Source organism: Lutzomyia longipalpis, chromosome 3 (assembly GCF_024334085.1).
Source record: "Lutzomyia longipalpis isolate SR_M1_2022 chromosome 3, ASM2433408v1".
Classification (NCBI taxonomy): domain Eukaryota; kingdom Metazoa; phylum Arthropoda; class Insecta; order Diptera; family Psychodidae; genus Lutzomyia; species Lutzomyia longipalpis.
In genome coordinates this window covers 27,206,245-27,232,128 of record NC_074709.1, presented here as the reverse complement: position 1 = coordinate 27,232,128, position 25,884 = coordinate 27,206,245, and the positions used below count along the sequence as shown (strand labels likewise).

The following is a 25,884-nucleotide window of genomic DNA, read 5'->3' as shown; positions in this document are numbered from 1 at the left end:
TTTTCTTTCCTTCTATGTATCTTTCTTTATAAATTCAAATAAGACGTTTGAGTGTTCAGTGATTTTTTTAAAGCAACATTCCTCCACCACTTTCAACAAAGAACTTTTGTGCGAACAAGTTTCCTTATCTGCTCGAAAAACTTCCTAAAATACCAATCTCTCATCCAAAAACAAACTTTTGAATGTCTGCCAAGTACCAGATAGCTGCGGCACATACCCCCTTGCATCCGCCCCCCATACCTATGTATATTTTATGTATATATTCTTCTCACAGTGACACCTCAGCTCGTTATCCGATGTATCTGGCATCGCCCAAAATTAAATTACAAAATTCACTTGAAAATTTTGCAAAATACTTTTTATTTTCAAAGAGAGATGGATCCAATGGATCAAAAACATTTTTCGTGTGTGTGGTGAAAATTTAAACGTGCGGTACTCACCTTTCGACACTTTCTCCTCAATCCACTCCCTCATTGAGTGTGTGGTGGTTAATCTAATTTCACGCGGGAGAAGATTCTTAAAAGTTGTAAAAAGTTCATATGAAAATGTTGAAGAAAAATTCGTTACAAAAGCTTCGTGGGCTGAGAGTGAGTTCATCATTGTTTTGACGAATTTTTTTTTTGCGAAGAGTTTTTCTTTTATTATTTCTGTGTAGCATGAAAATTCAGTTAAAATTCTCACCGCGACAGTATCATTAATTTTCCTCTTCCTCAACCTCCTTCCTCCACAGTGAAAAGCAGTGTTTTATTATTAAACCCACGGGACGAATGGATTGAGCATATTATATATTTTATACACCGTCACAGATGATACAGTTCTGCGGTCTTTTTCCACACTGGGTGGTGGTGGTTTGAAGTCCCCCCGTGTAGTAATAAAAAGAGTTATTGGGGAATGTAATTGAAACATCTTTTCATGGTCAAATTAATAACTCTCAAAAAGCAAGGAAGGAACGAGTGCGGAAAGGCGCACAATTTCTCAGGCAAAAAACCTGCCAATATAATTGAAAATTTTTGGCTAAAATGACGAAGCTAAAAATAAATTTCCTTTGCACGCGGATCTCAATCATTTTCTTATAACGAGTGGAATAATTCGCAAAATTGTACTGATGAAGGATTTTTGTATCAATAATAAATTCCCTTGCATACATATGCTTGCTATATACAAATAAACTTGAGTAAAACTTTCAAAGCTCCCTTTGTCAAACTTGAAAATAAATAAAAATCCATCAAATTTTCCAAGAATTTCCATTTCAATGCAAATGAGAAAGGCAAATAGGACGAGAAAATCGAGAGAGAGAGAGAGAAAAAGTAATAGGAAATGTATGCCCAGTAGAGCCTAAAAAGATCCCTTTAGGATGTCAAGACGACAATATTCAATTATTTTTCCCGCGACTATTGACTATACGACAAAAATCAATATATAACTCCACATTGTCAACCACAACATCGTAACATCCTACCAAACATCAATCCACATCATCGTGCGCACACGAAAGCTCCATCAACGCGTTTTGTTTCCAACTTTTGCACCCCGAAATGGTGGTTTTGAATCCATGGCGCGGGGGAAGGGAGTATTTAATTAAAAATCGCTTTAGTCGTGCGATGTAATCGCAAACGCATCCAATATCCTCCTCAATGAACACACCCACCCAAAATAGAGTCCATGCAATAGCTCGAAAAACTCATTCATTCCTCACAAAATCATTTGATACAACAATGAACAAAAAGCTCCCATTTAGCGATTTGTGCAAAATGAATTAATGACATTTTGACGTACAATGGGGAGCTCCTAAAAATGTAATCAAAATTGTGGATCATGATTTGGAGGATTCGACGAACTTGCAAATTTCATCCGGTTTTACTGAATTTTCTATTCGATTTTGATGATTTTTATCCTTAGAGGGAAACTCAAAGGACATTTCTTGTTTCTGCACGGAAAAACTTCTTTATTTGTTAATTTAAATGAGAAAACTCTTAACATTTAAAATTGTTCAAAGGATACTTTACATTGTTAGAAAGACATTCCATTCAATTTAAGTAATTTCCAACTCTAGAAAATCAATATGATTGCACCAGCTAAATTGAAAAGTTATTTTCAATTACAATTTAATTGAAAACATTTTAAATTCATTTTGAATTCTCTTGGAAGCGTAATTGCCACTATTACAGTTCCGAAAATCCTTTCTCTACTAAATTCCTCAAGGGATCAAACCATTTTACTCAAAACTACTCACTTATTGTACTCCTATCCAAAGTTAAACACCTTTTTGGCTTCTATTTGCTCTCACCTCTTTGTGCAGCAACCTCCTTTAAGGAGACGAAGAAGAAGAAAAGTCATGAGCTGACATTTATTTGAGTTTGTGAAAAGTAATACAAGGGACTTGTTCAATAAATTGTGTCATTTGTTAAAGGAGAAGAAAAATGGTGCAAAAAAAGCTCATTCTGTGGGAATGTTCTCTGGTACGATGAGGAGTTTTAAAATGAGATTCCCCCGGTGCAGATGCAACTTTTTCCTGCCAAAAATGGGATCTATTTCACCTTGAAATGCGCTAAATCACCCCCCATTAGCTTTATGTAAATGCAAGGAAGCTCACTCGGGGGAGCTTTTGCCGCCACAGGGATTATATATTTTTTCTCCCCATGGGGATTTGCAGAACATTTTACTACCGAAGGATGGGGATGAATTGCATTAAAGTCCTTTCAAAAAATCCCTCTCTCTCTCCCTGGTCATGGATCTCGCGTGGAATGTAATCCGACGGCGACATTTAACAGGAAAAAAGAACCAGCAGTGTTACAGAAAAATTATTGCAAAAGGCGGATTGAATGGGAGGGGGTGAATTGTTGGTAAAATGAAGTTCATTCTGACACATAGAGGTGCAGGAATGGGGCAAAAATAGACTATATTTAACCATTTTCAATAGAGTAAGTTCAATTTACTTTTGTGAACAATAAACAAGCAAAATAGAGAGAGTGCAATCAATCACTGAAGAGAACTTTCAAGTCATTAAGAGATTGATAATCCCACATACATTCAATGTTGCTGTCGTACTTAATCTTTGCAAACGCGAACGATCGGCACACTCTGGTGGATTTGCTATTATTGGAATTAATACTCGCACTGCCGCTGTGGGGTGATAAATTCCTTTCTGTTGGAAGACCAACAACTATATACACTCACCAAAAAAAATGCGCAGCTTCTGGTAAAAGCAAAAGCAAAATTCTCCAATGAATTTTCTGAATTTTCCATGCATATTCAATGAAAGTTTTGTATGACAATAATCCCATATGCGGTACAAAATTGACTAATTCACTCCCCCGCTATATCCTCTACGTACCATGTCTGCATGTGAATAGTCAATATTTTCTATAGGGCTTTTTTTCTATACGGGTGCACCACTCACGGTACAGAAAAAACCATCGCACTGAATTCCAATAAAAACTTCAATTGAATACTAATTCCATTGCAATGGAGGGAAATTCGGGAATATGTGCGGGTGGTTTGAATTTTAGAAATATTTTTCCAATCACGCTTGTTTATTAAAATTAATTATTGTAATAGAAACAATCGTCATTTATTTCTCTAATAATATGCGTACATAACGTACATTCCTCATGCCATTCATTAAATATTTTGTAGTATATAAAAATTCCATTGCTGTGAAAATTCCAAACTGATGATTCTGGGAATGTCGAATGAGTGGCATTTTATTGAGAAATACCCAGCACACCTTCAGCAGCCACCACGCGGTCCGTGGCGGTCATGGGTGGCCCCTGTGGCGCCACCAGACAGCCACCACACGGTCAGGTGACATACAAATGGGGAATAAATCGTGACCGGTCACTGTGACGTCCCCTCTGTGGATGGCTCGTGGCTACGGCGCAAGCATCCAGAAAAATTTCCCACAAAAATATCCCAAAAATATTCTTTCAAAATATATTTCTACAACATACATAGAGGGCATGGCGATGGTATATTCCCTCATGAAATATACAATAATATGTCAAAGAATTATCATAACTTTGTAATCAGATTTTCGGGGTATCAACCATTCAGAAATAAATGCGATATCCACTTTACGTCTTGAAATTTAATGAATAATCTCAAAATGCGGGTCCTTAATGCAATTTTATTAATTAAATGATTTAAAATTGACGATTTTTAGGGTAAAATAATAAAATTGCAAAATATTGATCAAAACCTAAACTAAACCCTTTTAGAAGGGTCCTGACATTGTTTTATGTCAATAAATGTCCAGGATTATAAAGAAAATAATATTATTTGTAATGATATTTTTCCACGTGCTTCATATGGGCTAAATAGGGAACCATTGCAAACATTATTCTCGTAGGCTTACGTAAAATAGATAGCTATTGCAAAGACTAAAAACTGAAAATACGCTGTTTTCGAGACTTTAAATAATATGAATTTTCTGCAAACAAAATGAATTCATATATTTTACTGTGCGTCTGGAAAGTTTAAGAGTTTTTTTGCAAAACATTTGGGTATTTCCAATATTAACATATGCATTGATGCCCAAGTGCTGCTCGAATTGCTACCTGGAGCATAATCTTTTAGTTTTCCCTACTAAGCCTTTCGGCAGTACAATACCATAAAACCAATTTATTACCTGCAATTGTCTCAACTAAAGGAAAATACTTACAGTAATATTTGTGTTAAAATTTTTACCTATATTCATACCTAAGATTAAGATTGAAAATTACGTTTAACCTGTTATTTAGTAGGTGCGGTAAAACATATTTTTTTCTCTCTTGAACGTACTTAAATATCGATTGAGTGGTTTTTATTTTAAAGATAATTTATTTTCTGACTAAAAAATGAATAACTATGATTTTTGGTTTGGAACGATCACAAAAAATATAATTAGTAATTAAAGAGAGCATTGATAAAATGGAATTAAAAACGCGAAAAATTTAATAAAGTATCTTCGGATGATTTTTAATTATTTAAATTAATGTAAAAGCATATTTTAATTCAAAAATATAAAAATATTTTTTTTCTAATATTTTTATTTTAAACTCATTTGGCAATGATCTCCCGGAGAATCATTGCTCTTGTGAGTGAGAAGCATCGCTGTGACGTCATGCACTTCTTAGGATCGCTGTGGCCGTGTGGTGACCGCGTAGTGGCCGTCCACGTGGTTCGCGCACCGCTTGCGGATATATATTTGTTTCACTTTTCTATCCTTGTCTCCCTAATGCGTTTTGGGTCTGTCACCAAGTAATCTACTCTAATGTGTATGAAGAGTATAGGAATATGATGTTTACGTGCTTCTCTTTCACACAGAAATATCTCAACATAACTAGCGCCGCGGTGGTGGCTCAAAAAATTATTTTGGGAAATTTCCCAAAGTAGGAGCCACAGGGCGGCCACGAACCAAAAAAAAGGGGACCCCCTGTGACTATACATTTGTGGCTGATTAAAAAAAATTTTTTTTCTTTATATTTTAGATAAAATGATATTTATCAGTTGTTATCAACATACTAAAGATGCCCAGATATTTTATTTTCAAGAATAAGCTAAAAAACTGCTAATATTCCACATAAATTGTAAACGTCTCGTCCCCGCTGTGGCTGCTCTGGGACCCTCTCGTGACCGTTTTTACAAAAATGTTTAATTCTCTTAAAATTCTATACTTTTCCGATTGATATCGATTTTTAAGTAATCTCTATTTGAAATTATAAAGTTTCTGTTACATTAAATTGGTGTTAAATACATGAAATACGATTTTCAAGATTCATTGAATTCTGCATGGTCACAATTTGCAACCATTCGTGGGTCCCCTGTGGCCGCCAATTTCGGTCACGGCTAAAACTGAAAGAGCCACGAATTGGGACTGTCTGGTGGCGCTACTGTGGATCCCCGTAGCAGCCACAGGAGCCACAGCCACAAGAGGCTAGCTGGGATATTTATTTCACAATTGACTACTGTAATGTGGGGTGAATTGTGTGAGAGAGAAGGGGTTAAATGAAAAATCATTCAAATGAAGATTTCAATTTAAAAATTTATAAAAAAGATAGAAAACAGAAAAATATTGAACTTCTCAACACGCCAAGACGTTAATAAAATTCGAAACTTCCATAAAAGTAATAAAAATTCCCCTATAAATAGCGCTACGGAATTGATTTCGACGCCAATTTTTTCCCATGTAAACAGCATCAGTTACAGTGAATGTTTAGTAAGGAGATTAGTCATTTTTAGGCTTACCCAACTTAGCAATATGCAGAGGTGCAAAATGAATAGAATTTAAACATTTTTCTGTCTGAATTTGCTGAAAAATTCTGGAGAAGATTTTTCCAAAAATTTGTGAAAAAAAATCTCGCACATATTACTCATTTTTCCTCTATAAAACATATGCTTCAATGCTTCAATGAATGACTTATGTTACTTCTTTCAATTTAAACGAACGTAATTAAGGGATGGTCACGTTATTTTGGAAACTCGGGGACTTTTAAGAGCGATTTTCAAGCCAATTTTTAAACCAAAATTTTGAAATCTGCTTGCACTCTTGTTAAATGGCCAAATACTGATAAGAATTCAGTATTTTTGATTTAGAAAATAAATTTTTGTGCTCAAAAAATTTATTTGAAATTCTCACATTTTGGCCATTTTGTTCCTGTAGAGTTTCCAAAATAACGTGACCATCCCTTAGAAAGAAAATCTTTCCAACGTTTTTTTTTTTAAAGAGATTTTCCAGCTTTTCTCAAATTATTTTTGCGCTTAAAATTTATTTTTTCTTCATCCTCTGAACTTCAAAATGAATAATCTCCATTTTTCACCGCCACACGACGTTGATCCCACAAGAGAATACATATTCCCAATACGATGAAACTTTCCATCTTATGGGTATTGATTTCCCCATTTCCCATTTGAGATTCACTCCTCATATTATAATCCCCAGGATGGTGTTAAGGTGGTAAACAGCACCCCCATCCCTTTTGTGATTGACATTCTAATCACAGAACAACTTATATGCAGCACATCCCCCACACTTGGCGCCTCCAGCATGGCGTTTTTGCTGCACTAACGAAGCGTCAAATACGGAGACACTGATTGTTTACACGTTCTGCACATACACACGTTGTGCAAATATTCAAAGAGATATTTTTGCTCTCACTTTAGACAAAATGTTTTCTTTTCTTTATATTATAATGCTCTTAGTAGCAAATCCAAGAGCAAATCTCGCATTGGAAAATTCTATAACCATTTGGTTTCAATTTTGGGGAATTTTTCTTCCCTCCTGCTGAATATAATTGGGAGATTTATTAATTTGTACTCATTTTTTTCTTAAAGAAAAATTTTGTTATTAAAAAATCCTCCCAGGATGTCACATGGGAGGTGTGTCCCCAAAATGCCAAGAACATCCGTTAATTTGCGATGCAAAAATCAAAGAGATTTCACTATCAAAATTCTCGGTGTGGCAGAATAAATTCATTTGCGTGGTGGAAGCACTTAATTCATGCGAAAATGAAAGATGAGGCATGTGCCTTTGATATAAATTTAAGAGGCTTCACATCAACGTCACAATATTTTTAATTCATATTTCATAATTCGCACAAGACTTTTCATCAATACGATCAAACTGATTGATTTATTACGCATTTTATTCTTGATATACACTACCCGTCAAAAGTTTCCGGGCAAGCAAAAATGGGGTGTTTTTGAAGGCAAATTTTAAGTGGCTATATCTTCGGCTGTGATTAACCGATTTTCAAAAATTTACCAGTTTTGGAAAGGTACATTTCTCACCTTTCCACCTTTCCAAAACTGGTAAATTTTTGAAAATCGGTTAATCACAGCCGAAGATATAGCCACTTAAAATTTGCCTTCAAAAATACCCAATTTTTGCTTGCCCGGAAACTTTTGACGGGTAGTGTATCTTTTGTCAAATATTATTTAGATTTGTTTATATTTTATTTTTAATTTGATCTGAATGAATATCTGAGGAAGGAGGTTATTCATTTTTACGCAAAAAACATGAAATGCTAAAATAAATAAAGAAAATTCAACAATTTTCTCTCAAAAAATGTTCTAATTTTTTGATTGAGAAACCCCTCAGAGAGCAACATTGTTTATGAGAATCTTCACACAGAGAATTCCACAAAGTAAATAAACTTCCTGCCTGCACTTTGTATCCCTTAGTTTGAGTTTACTACACTACATATACATTTAATTTGAATCTATTTTAAGTCACAAAATGCTTGAGCTTATCACTGGCAGATGAATTGCTCGGGCTGATTGACAAAATTTAACTTCTTTCCCCGAATCAACTGCAGTGATTCATTCAACGGCGGGAGAAAGATTTATTTAAGATGTTTAAGCGGAGAATTTAACAGTGAATCAATCGAAGACAATTAATCACAGAAGTTCTCTTTGGATGTGTTTTATGATCTTGTTTATGGTTGGGTTGGGGGGAAAAGCTAATAAAATCGATTTTATTGAAGCATTTAAGACAAATACTTCACAAAGCGGAAAGAAATGAGAATATAAACACACTTTTAAATTATTTTTGTTTGGCTTCTTTCATGCCAAAATTTGGTGGATTTTTTGGCTAAGCTTTTAGGAAAGAATTGATTTTTTTTCTTAATTTTCATTATGGAAATAAATTGTTTCAAAGGAGCTTCTGAATGAGCTTAAAATTTTGCCTAAAACGATTTATTGGAAAATTTTGCATTAAATAATTTGTTTAATAGATAAAATTGCTATCTATTGTATTATAATAGGTATATATCAAATATATAATAGATAACAAAATAGCATTAAAATAAAATAAAATTATTCATACCTGTTAATTAATGGACACTCCAAACCTTTTTTCGATGAAATACAGTCATACCCCGCATAATCAAGTCTTGGTTATACTCTTCTCACCCATTAATTTTAATGCGTAATAAGAGTTTAACCAAGACTTGATTAAGCGGGGTATGACTGTATTTCATTGATTGAGAGCTTTAATTGAGAGCTTTTTATATGCTACATACATAATAAGCTCTTTAACAATTTCTTTTTAATTAAATATTTTTTTAAAAACACTTATTTAACACAAAAAATAACGACCAGAAAATCCAATTTTATGAAATTCTTTAAAAAAAATCTTGAAGAATAGAATGTAAAATAAAGTGAAAGAACATTCAAAAGTACCTGCAAAAGAACTCTCAAAAACTTTGGGTTGTGAATGAAAAATGAGTGAAATGGTTAATCAACATCGAAGGGAAGACTCTCCCGTGGCCAGAGATATTTCCATGTCGCCATCATCACGCCGTCGGGCGGACTTTACGCTGCGGCAGCTTCAGAATGACGTCATGTTCCGCGCTAGGTCAACCCTTAGCACCCTAGGGGATGCAATGTGGCGCCCGTCGGCATCAAAAAGCCCCACAAAAGCTCCCCATAAGCATCGTGGAACATTTGATTTCTTCCTTTGTGCAGCAAAACCCGGATCGAAGCATAAGAAAATCGACCCAAAGGACTCAAAGAAGGATCAAGTGGACGCGAAGAAGCCCACAGAAGGGGGAAATCGTCGTACTAGGAGTAAATTTGTGCGCAACAAGAGCTTAGATTGCGAAGGAGGAGAGAATTTCCCTGTGCGACGGGATGATTTGAGCCTTTCGCTTGAAAATCTTAATTTTGGGCCCAAAGAGGAAGCTCCTAAGGCTCGCCCTTCGTCCTATCACGATGGAAGTGTGACAGTTAAGGCAAGACTAAAGTTGCAGAAATTCATGTCACACGATGAGTCGAGCCTTAGCTTGCCCAAATCTCCCAGAATAATTCGCCAAAATTCTCTGGATCCACGAAATCATCCAATTGCTGAGGAGAAGAGCCCACAGGAGGGTACAGCAAAGCTCGATGTACCGCAAAAGCCACGGAAGAAGCTTTCATTTAGGGAACCAGAAAATGATGCCTACATTGCAAGGAGCTTTAGTCTTGACTCTGAACTTGAGGTAGAGAGAAACATGAAAAATTCAGCTAAATGTTTGACTTTGAGAATTTTTTTTAAGTGAAAGATGGAGGGAAAGGATTAAATGTCCTTTTGATTAGGTATTTAATGATTTTTTTTTCGTTTTACAGTCGCAGGCTATGAGGATCGTTCGCACGGTGGGTCAGGCTTTTGAGGTGTGCCACAATCGCAAAGTTGTGGCTCAGAATGCCAAAGCACCGACAATGGATCGTGTTGAGGATGGTGAATCAGAGACACCCTGTGATACATCGGAACAGGATCGATGCTCGGACCCACTCACAGACGACGATGAACCTCGCAAAGGTAAAGTTCCTTAAACTATATAATTTTTAAATGAACTGTCCTTTTTTGAGAGAGGGTTCTCCAAATGCCTTCAAAGGACATTACAAAAGCTTTTGCATTAAAATTGTATTACTGGACAATTGAAAAGTCCCTCAAAGGATGAGGTATCGTCCAACAAAAAGTACTTTCAAGCAGACAAAATAACGTGAAATTTGATTTAAATTCCCTTTACAGCGTTTGAATATCGCCTTTGTACAAAAGGGGTCATAATAATCCTAGTTTTAGTTACTCAAAGCAATTTTGTGAGAAGCCATTTACATAGCTCCTCGTCCACCACACTGAGGTGAAATTGTGTAAATGAAGGAACGTTCTAAATTATTTATCACGTTAGTTAGATAATTTCCCAAATGGACTTTGCAAAACTCTTTGGTGTAGACAATTGAATTTCTCTTGAGGTGTTTGTACAACAATTGTACATTTCAACCACATCCTTCCTCCAACACCTTTTTTTTAGCATGTTGAAAGTAGAGAGATGAAGGGAATTGTTCTTTTTTTTTCAAGCTACAAAAACCAGAACAAAAATCCACATAATGAAGCTTTATGAGCTTTTCTCAATTAGGATATTTTTCTCATTTGTTACTTTCTTTTGAAAACATTTAACTCAATGAATTTCTTGATGAATTGTCAAACATATTTAATGAATTTTCCAACAATTTGTAGACAATTTGTTACAATAGTTTTCATCCCTATTTCACTTTACAAAATTACACTGTAAAATTTAATTAGTAATTAAATTCTGAGAGAGAGAGCTTTTGCAATTCCTTTTGATGTACGACTAAAGCTTCATTAATTTCACTGTCACAAATGCATGTTCTGTCCAACATTTATGCTCTCTATGCCGAAAGCAGCTTCACAAATTCAGGGAGAATCACAAACACATACATACATACATACATGCAATTGGTCAGCAGCGGTTTGTGAAAATTGCTGGAATAAGTCATTAATTAAGTGGAATATCCATCTCCACTTCACACTGAATTTAAACGGTCCTGTGGGGACATTTAGTGCCAATGCCCGAAAGTCGTTGAAAGTTGCGACAGCTTTTACCCCACGTTCCGCCTTCAACTCCGGCTCACAGGGAATTTTGTTGAAAAGTCCTCGGTTGCATTGTCTCTATATGTGAAAGTTCCATGACAATAGTCAATTCTATATAGCACACATACATATGTATAGTACGGAACATTTCCGGATGGACCAAAAGTTACTGCGGCAGAATTAATGATTCCTCGGGAGTGTTTTTGATTACCGCGTTGGATGCCTGAATGACAGACATTTCCTACTCCCTCCCTATATATGTATGTATATGTGGCCTTTTCACCTTCACTGAAGCGCATTTGCATGTGGTGGAGCTTTTCAAGCGGGTTAGGAGGTGGGACAGCGTGGGAGCTTTTCGTCTGATCAATAAAACTGTGTCTCAGCACTTTATGTATTGCCCTTCACCCGGTGTAGCCCTGCTGACTTTTCACGCCGTGCTGGGAGATTAATGAATGTCGTTACCATATTTGGGTGCAATAAATTTGTGAAAAGGGTTAATTAGTGCGCGTGTATGGTGGGAGGTGGGTGGAGGGCCCATAAGTGGAGTGGGGGGTTTATTAAACAATGAGCTTTTGGGTTCTCGATAAATCATTTCCATTGCATTAATTACGTCACCGCCCGAGGGATGAAGCGAGGGGGGTGTTTTTCGCAAACGTAGCTATTTTATCAGCTCCGCGTGCATACTGTAAATTAAATCGTTAACACCCACGCAGGGCTTTTCTGCCCTCACCATGACCTGCTCCCCAAAACGTCCACATAACTTTTTACAAAATAAATTTATAAAATATTTTTCTGACAACATTTTTTTTGCTTTATTGCACTTTTTAAGTCAGTGTGGATGGTCTGTTTTCCACGCTGCCGCTGGGCTTTCATCACACCGAAATTGTTGTACAAAGCATTGATATATAGCGGGGGAAAAAGTTACAAAAAAAGCTACAAAAAAGCTGCTTCCCATACCTACAATTTTTTTTTCAATTTCATCCAGAGCTTTTGCATAAATGCTGGAGGAGATTTGCTGGAAGACATTGATGCTCTACATAATCCTCCCCATTCCCACTTAATCTACCTCACACAGATTGACTTCTCTTCGTGTGTTAATTTGTCCATCGATGAGACAGGGGATTAAGATACATTGACGGCGAGTTAAATTAATGGTTATATGTGCATTATGTCTGCAATTTGCCAATTTAATCTCTCGCTCATTGCATCCCTCATGCAGATAAAATTTCACCCCTTCCCTCCAGAGAATCAAAAGCATAAATTGCGCATTGTTCAATTTTCTCTCTTTTCTGTCTCATCAATTGTGAAAATGAATTTAATACAAATCCAATTGTCTCACGCTATGGAATATACAATCAAATTTTTAATACATATTTGAAGCTTTCAGGGGCTTTCAAAAGCTACAAAAAATAAAAATAAAATCGGAAAAATCAGTAGAGCGAAAGATTTCAATTTCAAAATTTAATTTATGATAAATTTTATTTCATGTTTGATGATTTAGATGAATTTGTTGTTTATATAAAATAGAAAAATGCTCAGCTGCAATTGAAAGCTTTCCTTTCCAGTTTTGTTTAAAATCAAAAGCTTTTATGAAATATCTACTTTGAAATTCAAAAATAATTCAAAAATAAGTCAGAAGAGTCCTGATAAGTTAATTAGAACATCCCCTATAATCTGTTCAAACTAATTTTACACAAAAGCTCCACCTTTACAAGAAAAGCTCTTTTTATTAATTTAAATATCTACAAAGCATTTAAGCTGAAATTTAATTGATTTTCTTCTGCAATTTTCTCTAAATAAATTAAACAACAATTGAAAGAAGCTTCTCACTACTGTCTCAAGATCTCTCAATTTGTTCATATTTCGTCGTAAAATACTTCTCCCTGTGAAAACAACTTGTTGCTTTTAAAATTCCTCAATGCCTCACAAAAATCCCCAAAAATTTCCCAACAAATATGTATATTCTCAAAGCAATATAGAGAGAGTTTCCAAAGTCTCGCAAAATTTTGGCACCCACACCCATCGCGCCCCGTAGCAATTGTCTCATCGACTTTGTTTACCAAAACATCTGGCAATCAGTCCAATTAATGGCAAACGTTGTGTGCCGCACACAGAAGAGGAGACATGAAAAAGAAAAACGCACCATTTCTGCTTTGTGTGGCATTTTGCGAATAATGTAGTTTAGTAGAAGAGAGAATATAGGGGGAGGGGGAGAGACCTTCGTCGTCTCTCCTTCCTCTTGTTGTTTCCGCAGCAGCAGAAGAAGACAAGTCTGTGAGGATACCCAAAAGCGGAAGCTACAACAATAACATTGTCATTTCCACGACTTTCCCTCGCATACACGCCTCGAGGGGGTGTGGGAGAGAGTGGGTGGATGGGAAATAAATGGTGAAGGCGACGCTTTAAGATAAACCACCCTTGAGAGTTAAGCAACGATGAAGCATGAGTTGTGTGCTGTTGTGGGAACGCATTTTGTGATTTATTCGTAATGCCACATTTATATCAAATGCAAAACTTTTGCTGCTTCTGTCGTGTGTTGAGATATTTCGGGTGGAATATCTTGTGCAATAAATGCCATGCATAAGTCTCTCACATCACGATGTGGGAGTTATACTATATGAAACATGCTGCCTGCTTCAAATCCACTATTTTTGGTTTGAAAAAAAAAGGCGCGAATTTTTAGTTTATTTTCGGAATAATTGACTTCCTGTTCACATGCCCATAAAGGGTTATATTATGCTTCATAAATCACATAGGAAGGGTGTCCCATATTTTATCACCTGCCTGCAAAATTTGCAACACCCACGTGGCTAAATATTTTCCCAAAAAAAGGGGAAAAGTCACGAAAGAACGTAAGAGGGGTGAATTTACTTCATGGTTCATGAGCTTATTGACCTTCTCTATATATTAAATCCCCACATGAGAATGAAGAGATGGAAAATCTCTGCAATAGGCAATCAATTGTCATGGTTTTCTGGGAAAATCAATAAATCCCCCCCAAAACTAACAAGCTCCTTTTGTGCTTTTCTCTCTTTCTGGGCCAAAAATAAATTTCAACATAGAAGTCATCCCCATTACACCGGAGCCAGTATTGGCACGACCAAATCACCTGGACATCCTGTCGCAGGTGAACTACGACAGCCGGAAATCACCGGTGAGAGCATAAAGCAATTTTCCATTCTACTACCTTTCCGCATGAGCACCCTGCCAATATCTATTCCTTTTCTCTCTCTATTTTGCAGCAGGATGAGGACACGAGTCCCCTACCCGCAGCCAGGGAGATTCAGAAGCTAAAGGAGCAGCTAGAACAGCAGAGCCTACAGACACGCCAAGCACTAGCTCAGCTTATGCTCGTGCGGGAACAATTGATATCCGAAACGAATGCCCGGGTTGAGGCACAGGTAAGAATCATCCCCCCCCCCTTGTATCCTATAGGGTGTGTGTGTGTGGGTTTATCACATGACATCTCATGCGTGAACCCCATGAGATTCTCTGTATAACAGAGAGCAAAAGGGTTCTACCCTAATGAGTGGGAAAAGTGATTTCTGATTGAGCATTCAATGCAATTGCTCACTGAAGCGAGAATTTTGCCTCCACAGAGATTGAGCTTTTAGCCAGAGCTCTCCTTTGGGATACATACATAGTTATAGGTAGTTTATTGACATGGCTAATAGAGCCACTAATTTGCTAAAGATTTCTGCAAATTGTGTGTCTTTAAATCATTAAATTTATTTGCTTATTTAAACAGAAGGAGATATTTTCGTTATTAATTGAAAGAACATTTATTATTCAAACAGCAGTGTGTACCATAATGTTTGTTTGTACAAAGAAAGAGAGATAAAAAGTTGTGTAAAGAGGTTTAAATCCATTTCAAGAATTATCAATTTAACATACAAAATTAATAAAAAATTTTATAGAAATTTTTACATGGTACACCCTGTATTTTCTATTAATAGAATTTTCTCTGTAAAATTAAATAAAGAAAAACTTTTCAAGCTTCCCCAAAAACTATTTTAGGGGGGAAAGTTTATTTTTCCACGAACCCCATTGAGCTTTGAGTTGGGCTTTTGCTATGAGCATGATTCCATTAAATATTCACCTTTGGTATTCACTCAATTTTGTGAAAACCCCTCTCCCGGTATACAACAAAACCACTTTAGCAATTCATTGATGCTCTCCTGCACAACTTTTCCATACAAACAGCATCCCAAAGAGGAGGAGGAGTGTTGAGGGATCTCTTAAAATTTAATCCTTGTGAGGATTTTTACCCTCTGAATCACATAACGTCAATAAACTCGTTTAAAGTAATTGGAAAGTCTGTATTGGGGGTGGATGTGGGGGGTGATTCTCGAGTGTTTCAATCAATAGCATTTCAGCAATATTAAATTGTGTGAAGAAGAGGAAGAGAGTCAGAGACTATGGCGGTATTTTATGTTGAGAAGAAGCTTAAGCAGAAAAAAACTCTAGAGCCTTGGGCGTATGGGAAAGGGCGAAGATGGGGGTTGTTTTTATTGATCCCAAGAGCTTTCGAGAGTGTGTCTTTGAATGGTTGTTTTCTCACCCCTCACACCAATATCTCTCTGTTTCTCTTCTGTAGGCCCGCACCCAGCAACTTTTGCAGCAAAATCGAGAACTGCTGGAGCATATTGCCGCCCTGGGAGGCTACCATGAGCCCGATAGACCCAGCCTGACGGCCGCCACCCTCGGGATTGCGCCTCAGGTAAGTTCTTCTCTACATAACATTCCAATGCTTAAGGAGGGGTGGAAGCTTTCGCATGAAGAAGGTTCCTCTCCCCCCACACATTTTCATGTTTGTGCCGGATTTTGTGCCTTTTCTTGTCTCTTAATATTGATTCAATTTTCTCTCTCGATGTTTTTTTTTGCGCCTTCAGCCTTCCCATCTGCTACAATTATTGTTTATTTCGCAAATTTTATTGTTTGACGCCATACCTTCTGACATCATACACACACAAATATACACTGAAGGCGACACAGAGTGCTTCAGACGTGTGGTGTATTAAATGTAAGATAACCCCGAGATATTCCCTCCCGCATCACCCTCTTCAACATTTCGCATTTTCCACCCACTCAACCCCTTAACCTTTGGAATGCGGAGGCCTTGGTAGTTACGTAGAATGCGAAGGTGGGGTCGTTGAACGACCCCAAAAAGAAGGCCAATTTTCTCCCAAACTATACAACCTGGAGTTGTCGGGTTAGTGCCTATAGATTCCTTATATAGTCCTCTTGCACCCTGCACCACAAATTCGCCGCCCTAAAATACTTAGAAGGAGATATTAGGGAAAAACATTTTTCAATCATTTTTCACAATTTCTTTTTGAGAAATTTGCCAAGAAACTGCAATTTTTTTTTCACTCTTCCCCACATTCCCCTAACTTCCCGCAAAGTGATAAATGGCAATATTTCTCGAATATTCTTTATTGTTTTGCACATTTACATGCTTCTAATTATGTTTTATGTTGTTTATGCTCTAAAAAATTTTCCGCAGCATGACCGTTACACCAATTTTTGAATTCCCTTCTTCTACATTTTCCTTAATAACTTTTCTTGTGGTGGTCGGATTGAGCTGAAATTTTTACACAACCTCCTCAGATAACCAAAGAACTTATTTCCAAAAGATGGGAATGGTATCTTATATATTTATGGAGATATAACACGAAATATAGCGCTGGGGTCGTTCAACGACCCCGCTCCGCATTCCAAGGGTTAAGACAGGGGTGGTTTGCAATGCAATCTTCTGTACTCAATATTGCATTTATTTTTTTCTTCTTTCTCCGTTACATGGAAAATATCACACGTCGGTTGTATATTGAAAAATCATTTAATAACGATGGGATACGTATTAGCTGGCGTGCTAAATAATTTCTGCTGTCTCTCACTCTTCTCTTCCCCGCTCTGCCGTCGTCCCAAACGTCGCGTCAAGCTATAAGCATTTTTACGTGGCCAGCATCCACAAAACACATGGTGTGTTCATTGACACACCGACGTCATTGTTCCACAAAAGAAAATGATCGTGAGGAAAATTGCAAAAGCCAACGGGGATAGCTTAAAGGGAAACTATTCGTTGCAATATTCTTCATTAATTTCACAATGAATTTAGGGTGAATGCGAGGGGGATTTTAGTGAAGAGATATCTCGCTGGAGCTAAAGAAAATCCTCCCTCGAGGAACAATCACAGTTTATTGAAGTAATTTCCCCTCAAAGCTTCTTCGTCATTCTGAATTTCAACCACAAATTTGGTCAATTGCAGAGATATGTTTGGAAATGTGAAAGCTTCTTCAGATTAAATTGCATCTGGGGTGAGCTTTTGTGCTTTAATACGACAGCTAAGAATTTCCTTAATTACATTTAGAGTTCATTAAAAAGCGCATTAAACTTTTATTTTCCACGAAATTATTTTTCTGGGTTTCTTTTAAAGAGCGATTAAGTATGTTTTCGTGTGAATTTAAAACAGGAAATAAAAGGAATTAAATTTAAAGGTATTTAAAAAATATACATGTTAGAAGCTTTGAGATCTTGAGAAAAAAGTTGAAAAAGCTCAAAAGATGAATAAGTCGATTAAAATGCTAAAGTTGCTGCGAAAGTTCGTTTAAACTAAATTATAATTCGTTTCATGATGAGCTTTTCCTTCTCACCCTGTATTTTCCCGTGGAATAAACTACAAATTAAACTACAAACTACAAATGCAACTTATTTGCACAAAATATATTCAAAATATTTATCAAGATTTTTCCTCGGAAAGATTGCAAACTTTCTTGAATTTCAGCAAAATAATATAATAATTCCTCTACCACTTGCACAAATCAAATGCAATTTCCACACTGAAAGCTCCCCGCTATGTTCCCCGCAAAACATTCCAAAGTTTTGCGGGAAGGGCTATACTAGAAAGAGCATCCCCGGAATTGGCATCGTTACTTCTTCTTTCCGTTTTTTAACTCTTTTGTATAAACTTCTTCATTGCCCTAACTCCTCCGCCGAAAAATTTCAACTACTCCGACACTGAGAACGCAGGAAAAAGAGCACGGAAGTGTGGAATTTCCTCATTTGTGCATTAAATGTAGCAGAAGTGAATTAGGGGATGGTGTCTCCTGTAGTTGCTCTGCTTTTATCTCCGCAACTATAAATTTTTTTTGTCCACCCCCACACACATAATTCATCCACTACCGCTGTGGAAAAATCGTCCTCTTTTCCGGGGAAAATGAAGAAATTCCACCCCCGCACTTTTTTTTTCTTATGAGGCAAAAAAGAGGAGAACGTGGAAATGCGAAATTTGCGAGGAATTCAGGAGCTTTTGAGCTTTTCCGCTTCACTCCCTGGGAGGATTTTTCTCCGGGAATTTTGTCACAATCACCCCCTCGTACGCGTCGTCGTCTAATTAAAGGCGTGAAGAAGATTGCGTGGAGGCAGGAGGATTTTCGGGAGGGGGAAAAATTACAGGGTGGAGGAAATGAGAAGATGGGAAAATCATTGACAAAGAAAACACACGAGAGATATTGAGAATTTCCTGCAGGAAGGAGCCTTTTTTTCCTTCGCAAGAAAATTGCTCAATTTCATTTCCGGAAATCATCGTATTTTCAGTTCTTTTTTTTCTTCCTCCTTAGAGGGAAACATTCCGAAGGGATCTAATTTTCTTTTGCCCATTTCAGTTTTTCCTTCCACTTAAGGGACAAATTAATCCTTCAATTTAAAAAGCTTTTTTAATGGAACTTTTAGATTTATTTATTGAGGGATTTAGTTTAAAGGTAGAAAATTCAATTTCACAGAAGTAACGAAATAAAAAAAACAAATAAAGCATTCCATTATATTACTTCCGTTTTAAATCAAATTATTGCAATGATTGGGGATGAGAGCTTTCACAGAGCTTTCAATTATATTCATTGGGATTCTGAAAATATTTCCGTGTAATGCAGAAACACAGCTAAAAAAACATATAAACAGCTTCAAGCAATTTTTTCTCTCTGAAAAATTGACTATAACGCAGAGTTAAACATAGAGAAAAGCATTATCGGGATTTGCATACAAGCACAGAGAAATGTACAAGCTTTTTAGAATCCTTTGAAAAGCACAGATGGAATGAATACTCAAAAAAAATGAGAATCCCAACCAAAGGGTTTTGTAAATCGTGTACATTCCACGTGAATGCCGGAGGAATTCTTTTAGCAGAACTTTTATCAACTATCATTCCATCCAGCATACATACATATATATGTACACAAACCCGGCGTAATAAATTCATCCAATTGCCGAGGTGAAAGGAGAAGCCAGAAAAACGGCAAAAGTTCGGGGTGAATGGAGAAAAAACTTTCACACAGAGAAAAAAAGCTCCAAATGGGGGAGAATCCTTTGGGGAGACTTTCACAAGGGAGGGCAAGAAAAAAAAAACGAGCAAGAAGTTGAGGAGTGAGCTCAACAGCCCAATTTGTGTAATCGGCGGAACATCACAAGAGAAATCACACTGTCAGAAAAGTCATGCTTAAATTTTTATTTTCTCCCGCACAAAGCCCCCTTCCTAAGCTTCCAAAAAAAAATCCTGAATTTTTTTTCCAAGCAACACATACATTTTTATGTGCTCCACTTGGCAAAGAGAGTTAATGCAGGCGAAAAAAAAATTAAATTCGTGTGTTTTGCATGTGTTCTCTAGAGCGTGTAACAATTTACGTTGTTCTCTTATTTTTTTTTCTTCTTAATTTTGTTTATGCGTCAAATTCACAAAACATACAGTCGCACTGAAAATGGGAAAATGATCAGGTAAGTGGAAAAAATTAATATAAAAAGGAATTTAAAGGGGGCTTTCTATTCGCGAGTAAAAGCTCTGTTTTGATGCAATAAATTTGGACTTTAATAAATTCTTTAAATAAATTAAATTTCAACAAAACCTTTGAAATTTTCTTTTAAAAAATTGAATGAAAATTTTCTAATAGAAAGCTCCATTTATTTGTCGTTGCATGTTTTTTTGTTAAATCAATGTTAAAACAAGCTCCTTTTAAACACAAAAAATGCAATATAAAAAAAAAACAAAGAATTAAGCCTTCAGGATCTAATAATTTCTCACATCTTGTAGTCACCACTTTTCCTCGCAACAACCCCCGATGGGAATGATTTGGGTTCACCCATTCGCAAGACATTCGCAACACCCAGTGCTGCAACACTTAGTCAACTGGGTACAATTAATCAGCAACTATCGACACTAAGTCAGCAATTGAGTGGGCTCAATCAGCAACAGCAGAATCTTCACAATCTCCAACAGTTGACCTTTGGTGCGAACCCACTGCCATCGGGGTTTGGTGGACCACCACGTAGTACCCCGTCGAGTAGTGGTGAATTAATTTCGCAGCAAGAACTCTTTCAGCTCAATGCTGATCTCCTGTCGCGGTTGCAGAATCTGAATTTCGGCCAGAATGGCGCGCAAAATGGTGTCAACAACAATTCGCCCCAAAGTTCCTTCATCTTCTGCAACTCCAACGCAATGGGTGGAAATAACAATGCAGCCAATCTCCTAAATTCCCCATCGAGTGGTAGCAATCTCACCCCATCACCTCTGGGCACCCTCAATCGATCTTCCTTCTCCGCAAGTCCCATGGATGAGAGCTTAGCCGTGAGCATGGAGAGGAATCTCGATGGGAGCGATAGCGAAGTTCACCTAATTAAGCCCCTTTCGCAAGTGGGCACCCTCACGACTCTCGATGCAGAGGGGAAGGTCAAGGTGCTCGTACCCATGTCAGCGGCATCCACGAGCTCCAGAACAGCCTCACGGAGGGCAGAGAAGAAGGTCACCCTACCGGAAATGGTGACACTGAAGGTGACGGATGAAAGTGGGAATGTAACGAAAAAACTACCAGCAACGCCCAGCTTCATAACACGGAGCACCAGCGAGAAGGTACCAAGTCGTAGTCAGATGATGCTCCAGGTGCAGAGGACCCAGTGGGCAAGGCACACGACCAAGTAGACTCTGTAGTAGGATTCCTTTCAGCTGAGGAGCTTCCCAAGAGTGGTTTACAAAGAGAAGAATAATTGAGAGAAGGAGTTTTGAGTCTTTTATTAATGGAGCTTTTACGATTTGATTTGGAGCTTTTTCTCTTTCACCAAGAAGTGGCTGAAAATGTGAAGAAAAAATATTTTCTGGAATTTTTAAAACACTTTTAATAGTAGTTAAAAAAATTGTTTTGAATATTTTTTTGAAAAGTTTTGATTATTTTTAAATTATTTTGATTTAAAAATATCAAAAATTCTCGTAGTGAAATCCTTCAATTTTTCTCAATTTAAGATTAACCGACTTAAAAAGAAAAATCTTCAAATCTTCAAAAGCTTTTTTAGCCTTGAACAGGATATACATATAACTTCTAAAGTTCTAAACCTCTAGACCTTCAAAATAAATCAAAATTTATCAGATTTGAGAGGCTTTTCTTCTCTAAAATCGAGTCTTTCTTTAATTTAATCAGAAATTTTCCAGAAAACTTTCCCACATCATGTTTTAGTATTTTTTTTCGAACTCTCTGTGGCTGTAAAAGCTCCTGAACTCTGTGAATCTACATAATTTTATATTGAGGTGAAAAAAAAGCTCAAAAGCTTCATGAATACTTCACAATAAAACTCCATTCTTCTTCATTTCTCTTTGTGTGCACCTTTTTGGGGGAATTTCCTTTTGAATCTCTGTCACATTCACTTAATGAAGTGCTTCAGCAACCATATTATTGCTATGAAATGCGGTATTCAATGGTAAAGTCATCAATTTTACCTTTTCCCACCTTCCTTGTGAATCTGACAGGAATTCCTTTTGCGCTGAAAGGGTCATTAAGGAACAAAGGAGAAAAAAACTTTCTCAACTATAAGATATATTTATTATTATTCTCTGTACATAGCTACAACTCCTAATTGTCAATTTTTATGATGAAAAAAACAAACAGATTCTCTATTTAGCTAAGAAAAAAAGAAATTCTCAAACTTTCTCCTTAATGTTTATATATATTTAAAGTAAAAATTTTTCAAATATAAAATATCAATTTCTTGATGCAAAATCTTCGCGAAAAATGGTGCCAAAATCGATTCAATTTTATTCTTTTCAGAATAATTCATAGCACTATATCACGTTCAATATATAAAAGGAAAATATATATTATAGGCTATATATACATATTATAGGAAGAGTTATATAGGAAGAAACGAAGAAATAAAAAAAGTGCCAAAGAATTTGGGGAGGAGATATTTAAAAATTGATTATAGTATTTTATTCTTAGAGGAAAGTGATGGTGAAAAGTGATTTTTGGAGGCATTCTCTCTGCCATCCTGTGCTTTTTGGCAACCATCCAAAGCTGCTCCAGCCGTGTGTGGGGGGCATTTGGGGTTCTGGCCTTGGTTACACAAACCCTCCAGAGGGGCCACCCACTCAATTTCCCCCCAAATTCTATTCCAAATATATGAGAAAAGCTCCACTGGGGTTGAGGCTATTCAATTGGTTTATTCACACACCCCATTCCCACTTCCCTCAAAATGCACCTGAAAAATTAATTACCTCCCCCGCAAATCCCGCACACCTGCTAGGCTGCTCCCCCTCCCTCCATACTCCCTGGAAAGTCCAAATGTGAAATTCCTCTCAAAATGTTCATTTATTAATGGAATTTTCTCCGCGATAGAGCGATATTTGATTTGTCCAGACCGAAATTCCAATCATCCACCCCAACACCCCCTGCTTGGTCCAAAAAGCACACACGGATGAAAAGCGAAATGTCAGGAAAAGCCGCAAAAGCTAAAAATAAAAAGCATGAGTGTGTACATAGTTCGAGAAAATCATACTGTAGGTATTTATTTGTTAATTTTGAGAAGGTAAATCAAGAGATATTTTACCAGGTGTTACAATTACTTTTGTATATCGATAGTAAACAAAAAAAAATAAATGAAAAATGTCACGAAAAAAGAATAAAGATATAATAGCAAAAAAAAAATCCACGCAAAACTTTTTTATTTTATTTCTCCAACTAAAATAAAATCATTTTGCAGCTTTCACGGTGATTGCCGAGGGAAAAAAAAGCTCCCAACTAACGAGGTTTATTGCAAATGATTGGTATGATTGGAAACTAGAACTTTTTTCACTCCACGGTGCTGGAGTTTAATTGGATTTAATCTTAATTGAATGGTACACCTATATATAAAATTCAATTTATCAGTATCTTCGTTGGAAATGTAATTATGTGTTAAGCTTGTCGGCAATTTGTCGAAAGGATTTTTTTCTTAATTTCTACAAAAGTTTCATGGAAAGTTTTTTCTTTAAATGAATGATTTCATTTGATGAAAGTTCTTTTACGATTTTTTTTTAATTAAGAAATATTCTTTAGGAGATGGAATTGAGTTTAAATCAGTTTGGGTTTCTTCAAAGTTTGAACGTTAATTGATGGGGAAAATTGAGAGCTGAAATTAGTGAAAACTCGCCAGAATGTCTGATTTTTAAGCGCGAAAGCTTCAATAGAAATTGTATAAAAAGTTTAATTTATTTTAAAGAATTTAAAGTAACAGAAAAGATTTGAATATATTTTTTAAAATTTATTTATTCATGAGTTGTCTGGTACTTCATTACTGAAATGAGAGCCTCAAGGTATGTAATGTTGCATGAACTGAACATACTTTTGCAAATCTTCCTCAAAGCTTCGTACATACAGATTTAAGAGTAAAAATCAAAAGCTTTTAATTTTCAAAGAAGGAAAAATTCATAATCCATAAAAATGTTAATTTTAATTAAATTCCTAGCAGAGGAAGAGAATTTTTATAATATTTTCTATCGAAATTAATGCAAAAATTCACCAAAGAATTTCTAAAAATTCTAATATTAATTATTTATTTGCTAAATATATTTTTGATGACTTATTTTCATGACTTTTATTATCCTAAACTTTTCAAGCAACCGAGAGACAAAAAATTGATAGGATACATCTAGGTTAAACCAAGGCACATAAGTCTTCGCTTAAAAATCAAATTTTGCATTAAAATTCTTCCAAAATATTCAAATATTAATTTTTTGGTGATTTTCTTTTAGCTCTCTTCGACCGCAAAAGTAGCTCGTTGGTTCTCCCAACTCCCATGGAATCAGGCCTCATTGTCTCGCCCCGAAAGTGGTTTCGTATCCGGAGATTCACGTAGCGAGAAGAATATCCTGGGGGAGGACAATTTGGACGCTGCTGGCAACAAGGAGCCCGAATTCTGCGACGAATACCTCCTCGTTGAGGGAACGGCGAATCTTTTTGCAAAGCTGAGTGCAAAGAAGCGGAGGAAATTGCTCGGACTACGTCTTGGCAAAGTGACGACGTTCTGAGCTTTTTGCAACATGACCTCCACCAACACCCCTACACTAACCACCCCCCCCCCCACAGAAACTACGTAAACTGTATTAGTATCGAACGATAGGAAGGAAAGCGAGTATTAACATTTTATATCCAATTTAAGCTCGATGGTTGAGAAGCCACCCAAATGATTAATAGGATTAAGATGTCGATTTTGAGTTTAAATTTTTTTAAGAAAAAAAAAGTTCTCTAAAGAAGAAGAGAATAATTTAATTTTAAGAGTGGCAATTTAATAATATATTATTCCAATTAGTGCTAGTAGTTGCTCCCCATCAAGCTCAATGGCTGATGGAGGATTAATTTTACAATTTATAAGATTAAATTAGCGCATCCATCGAATCGTAAAGTAGAAGGAATCATTGTGTTCAAAATTTTCTGTAAAGTCCTCTTTTTTTATATAGAAAAAAAATCATTCCACTTCTTGGCTTCCAATTATTCTGGCCTCCATCCCCACCATTCCTCCTTATAATTCCACATACAATCGCAATTTAACCTTCCACCCCCAAACAATGAGGGAGAAGGTGAAGAAGATTGTGAATGAAGAAATTCTCTCAATCAACTGCATCTCATCTAAAAGCATAATCACTGTGAACATAATTATTGATTTAATTTGAGTATAACCCCCTCAAGCATTTTCTTCTCCTTCTTTTCCACATTGAGGGAAAACAAACGGAGAGAGAAATTGAATTTTCCTCACAGATAATATTATGCATTATAAATTATATTTGTAGGTATTTAATAAGACTGACAATACGTAGAAATTAATTAAATTGATTTTTTTCCATACAACCTTAGAACAATTTGTAGGACCTTTTACATATTTTTTTTAAAATAATAATCGTGTAGCTCAAAAAAAACGTAGAATAAAGGAAAAAATGCATGCCATCCATTTTGGAAGTTTTATTTTTTATTAATTCATTGGAAACATTTTTATTATTCGATTTTCAGGTGAAATCAAATTAAATGAAAGGGGAATAATTTGAATTTAGCGCCAGTAGCACGGTATATGATTGGTAGAAATATTATGGTGAAATTGTTAAGATCAAGTGGTGAGTATGGAATAAAAGTTGTGGGGAAAACGAAATCGTATTCACAACTGTCAAATGCATCAAAGGAAAGAGACGCCAAACTAGTTCTCCTTCAAGTCTGCATTCTTCACAAAGCCTTATCTCTATGATTAGGGTGATA

At 36.3% G+C, this 25,884-nt stretch overlaps 1 protein-coding gene across 15 annotated transcripts in view; it reads left to right on the top strand.

Annotated features, from left to right (window-relative positions):
- The window catches only part of LOC129793487 (capon-like protein), a 113,943-nt gene extending 88,358 nt beyond the window's left edge, over nt 1-25,585 (top strand). For 2 of the 15 annotated variants that reach the window (XM_055833570.1, XM_055833565.1), the window contains exons 2-7: nt 9,120-9,956; nt 10,084-10,276; nt 14,413-14,504; nt 14,593-14,751; nt 15,948-16,070; nt 20,430-23,307. In XM_055833570.1, the coding sequence (XP_055689545.1) occupies nt 9,201-9,956; nt 10,084-10,276; nt 14,413-14,504; nt 14,593-14,751; nt 15,948-16,070; nt 20,430-21,314 (2,208 nt within the window). In that variant the 5' untranslated portion in view covers nt 9,120-9,200 and the 3' untranslated portion in view covers nt 21,315-23,307. Of the gene's footprint in view, nt 1-9,107; nt 9,957-10,083; nt 10,277-14,412; nt 14,505-14,592; nt 14,752-15,947; nt 16,071-20,429; nt 23,308-24,392 lie in introns of those variants that run through there. The other 13 variants (XM_055833577.1, XM_055833574.1, XM_055833572.1 and 10 more) reach the window with 11 other exon arrangements.
- The last annotated feature ends 299 nt before the right edge of the window (nt 25,586-25,884 follow it).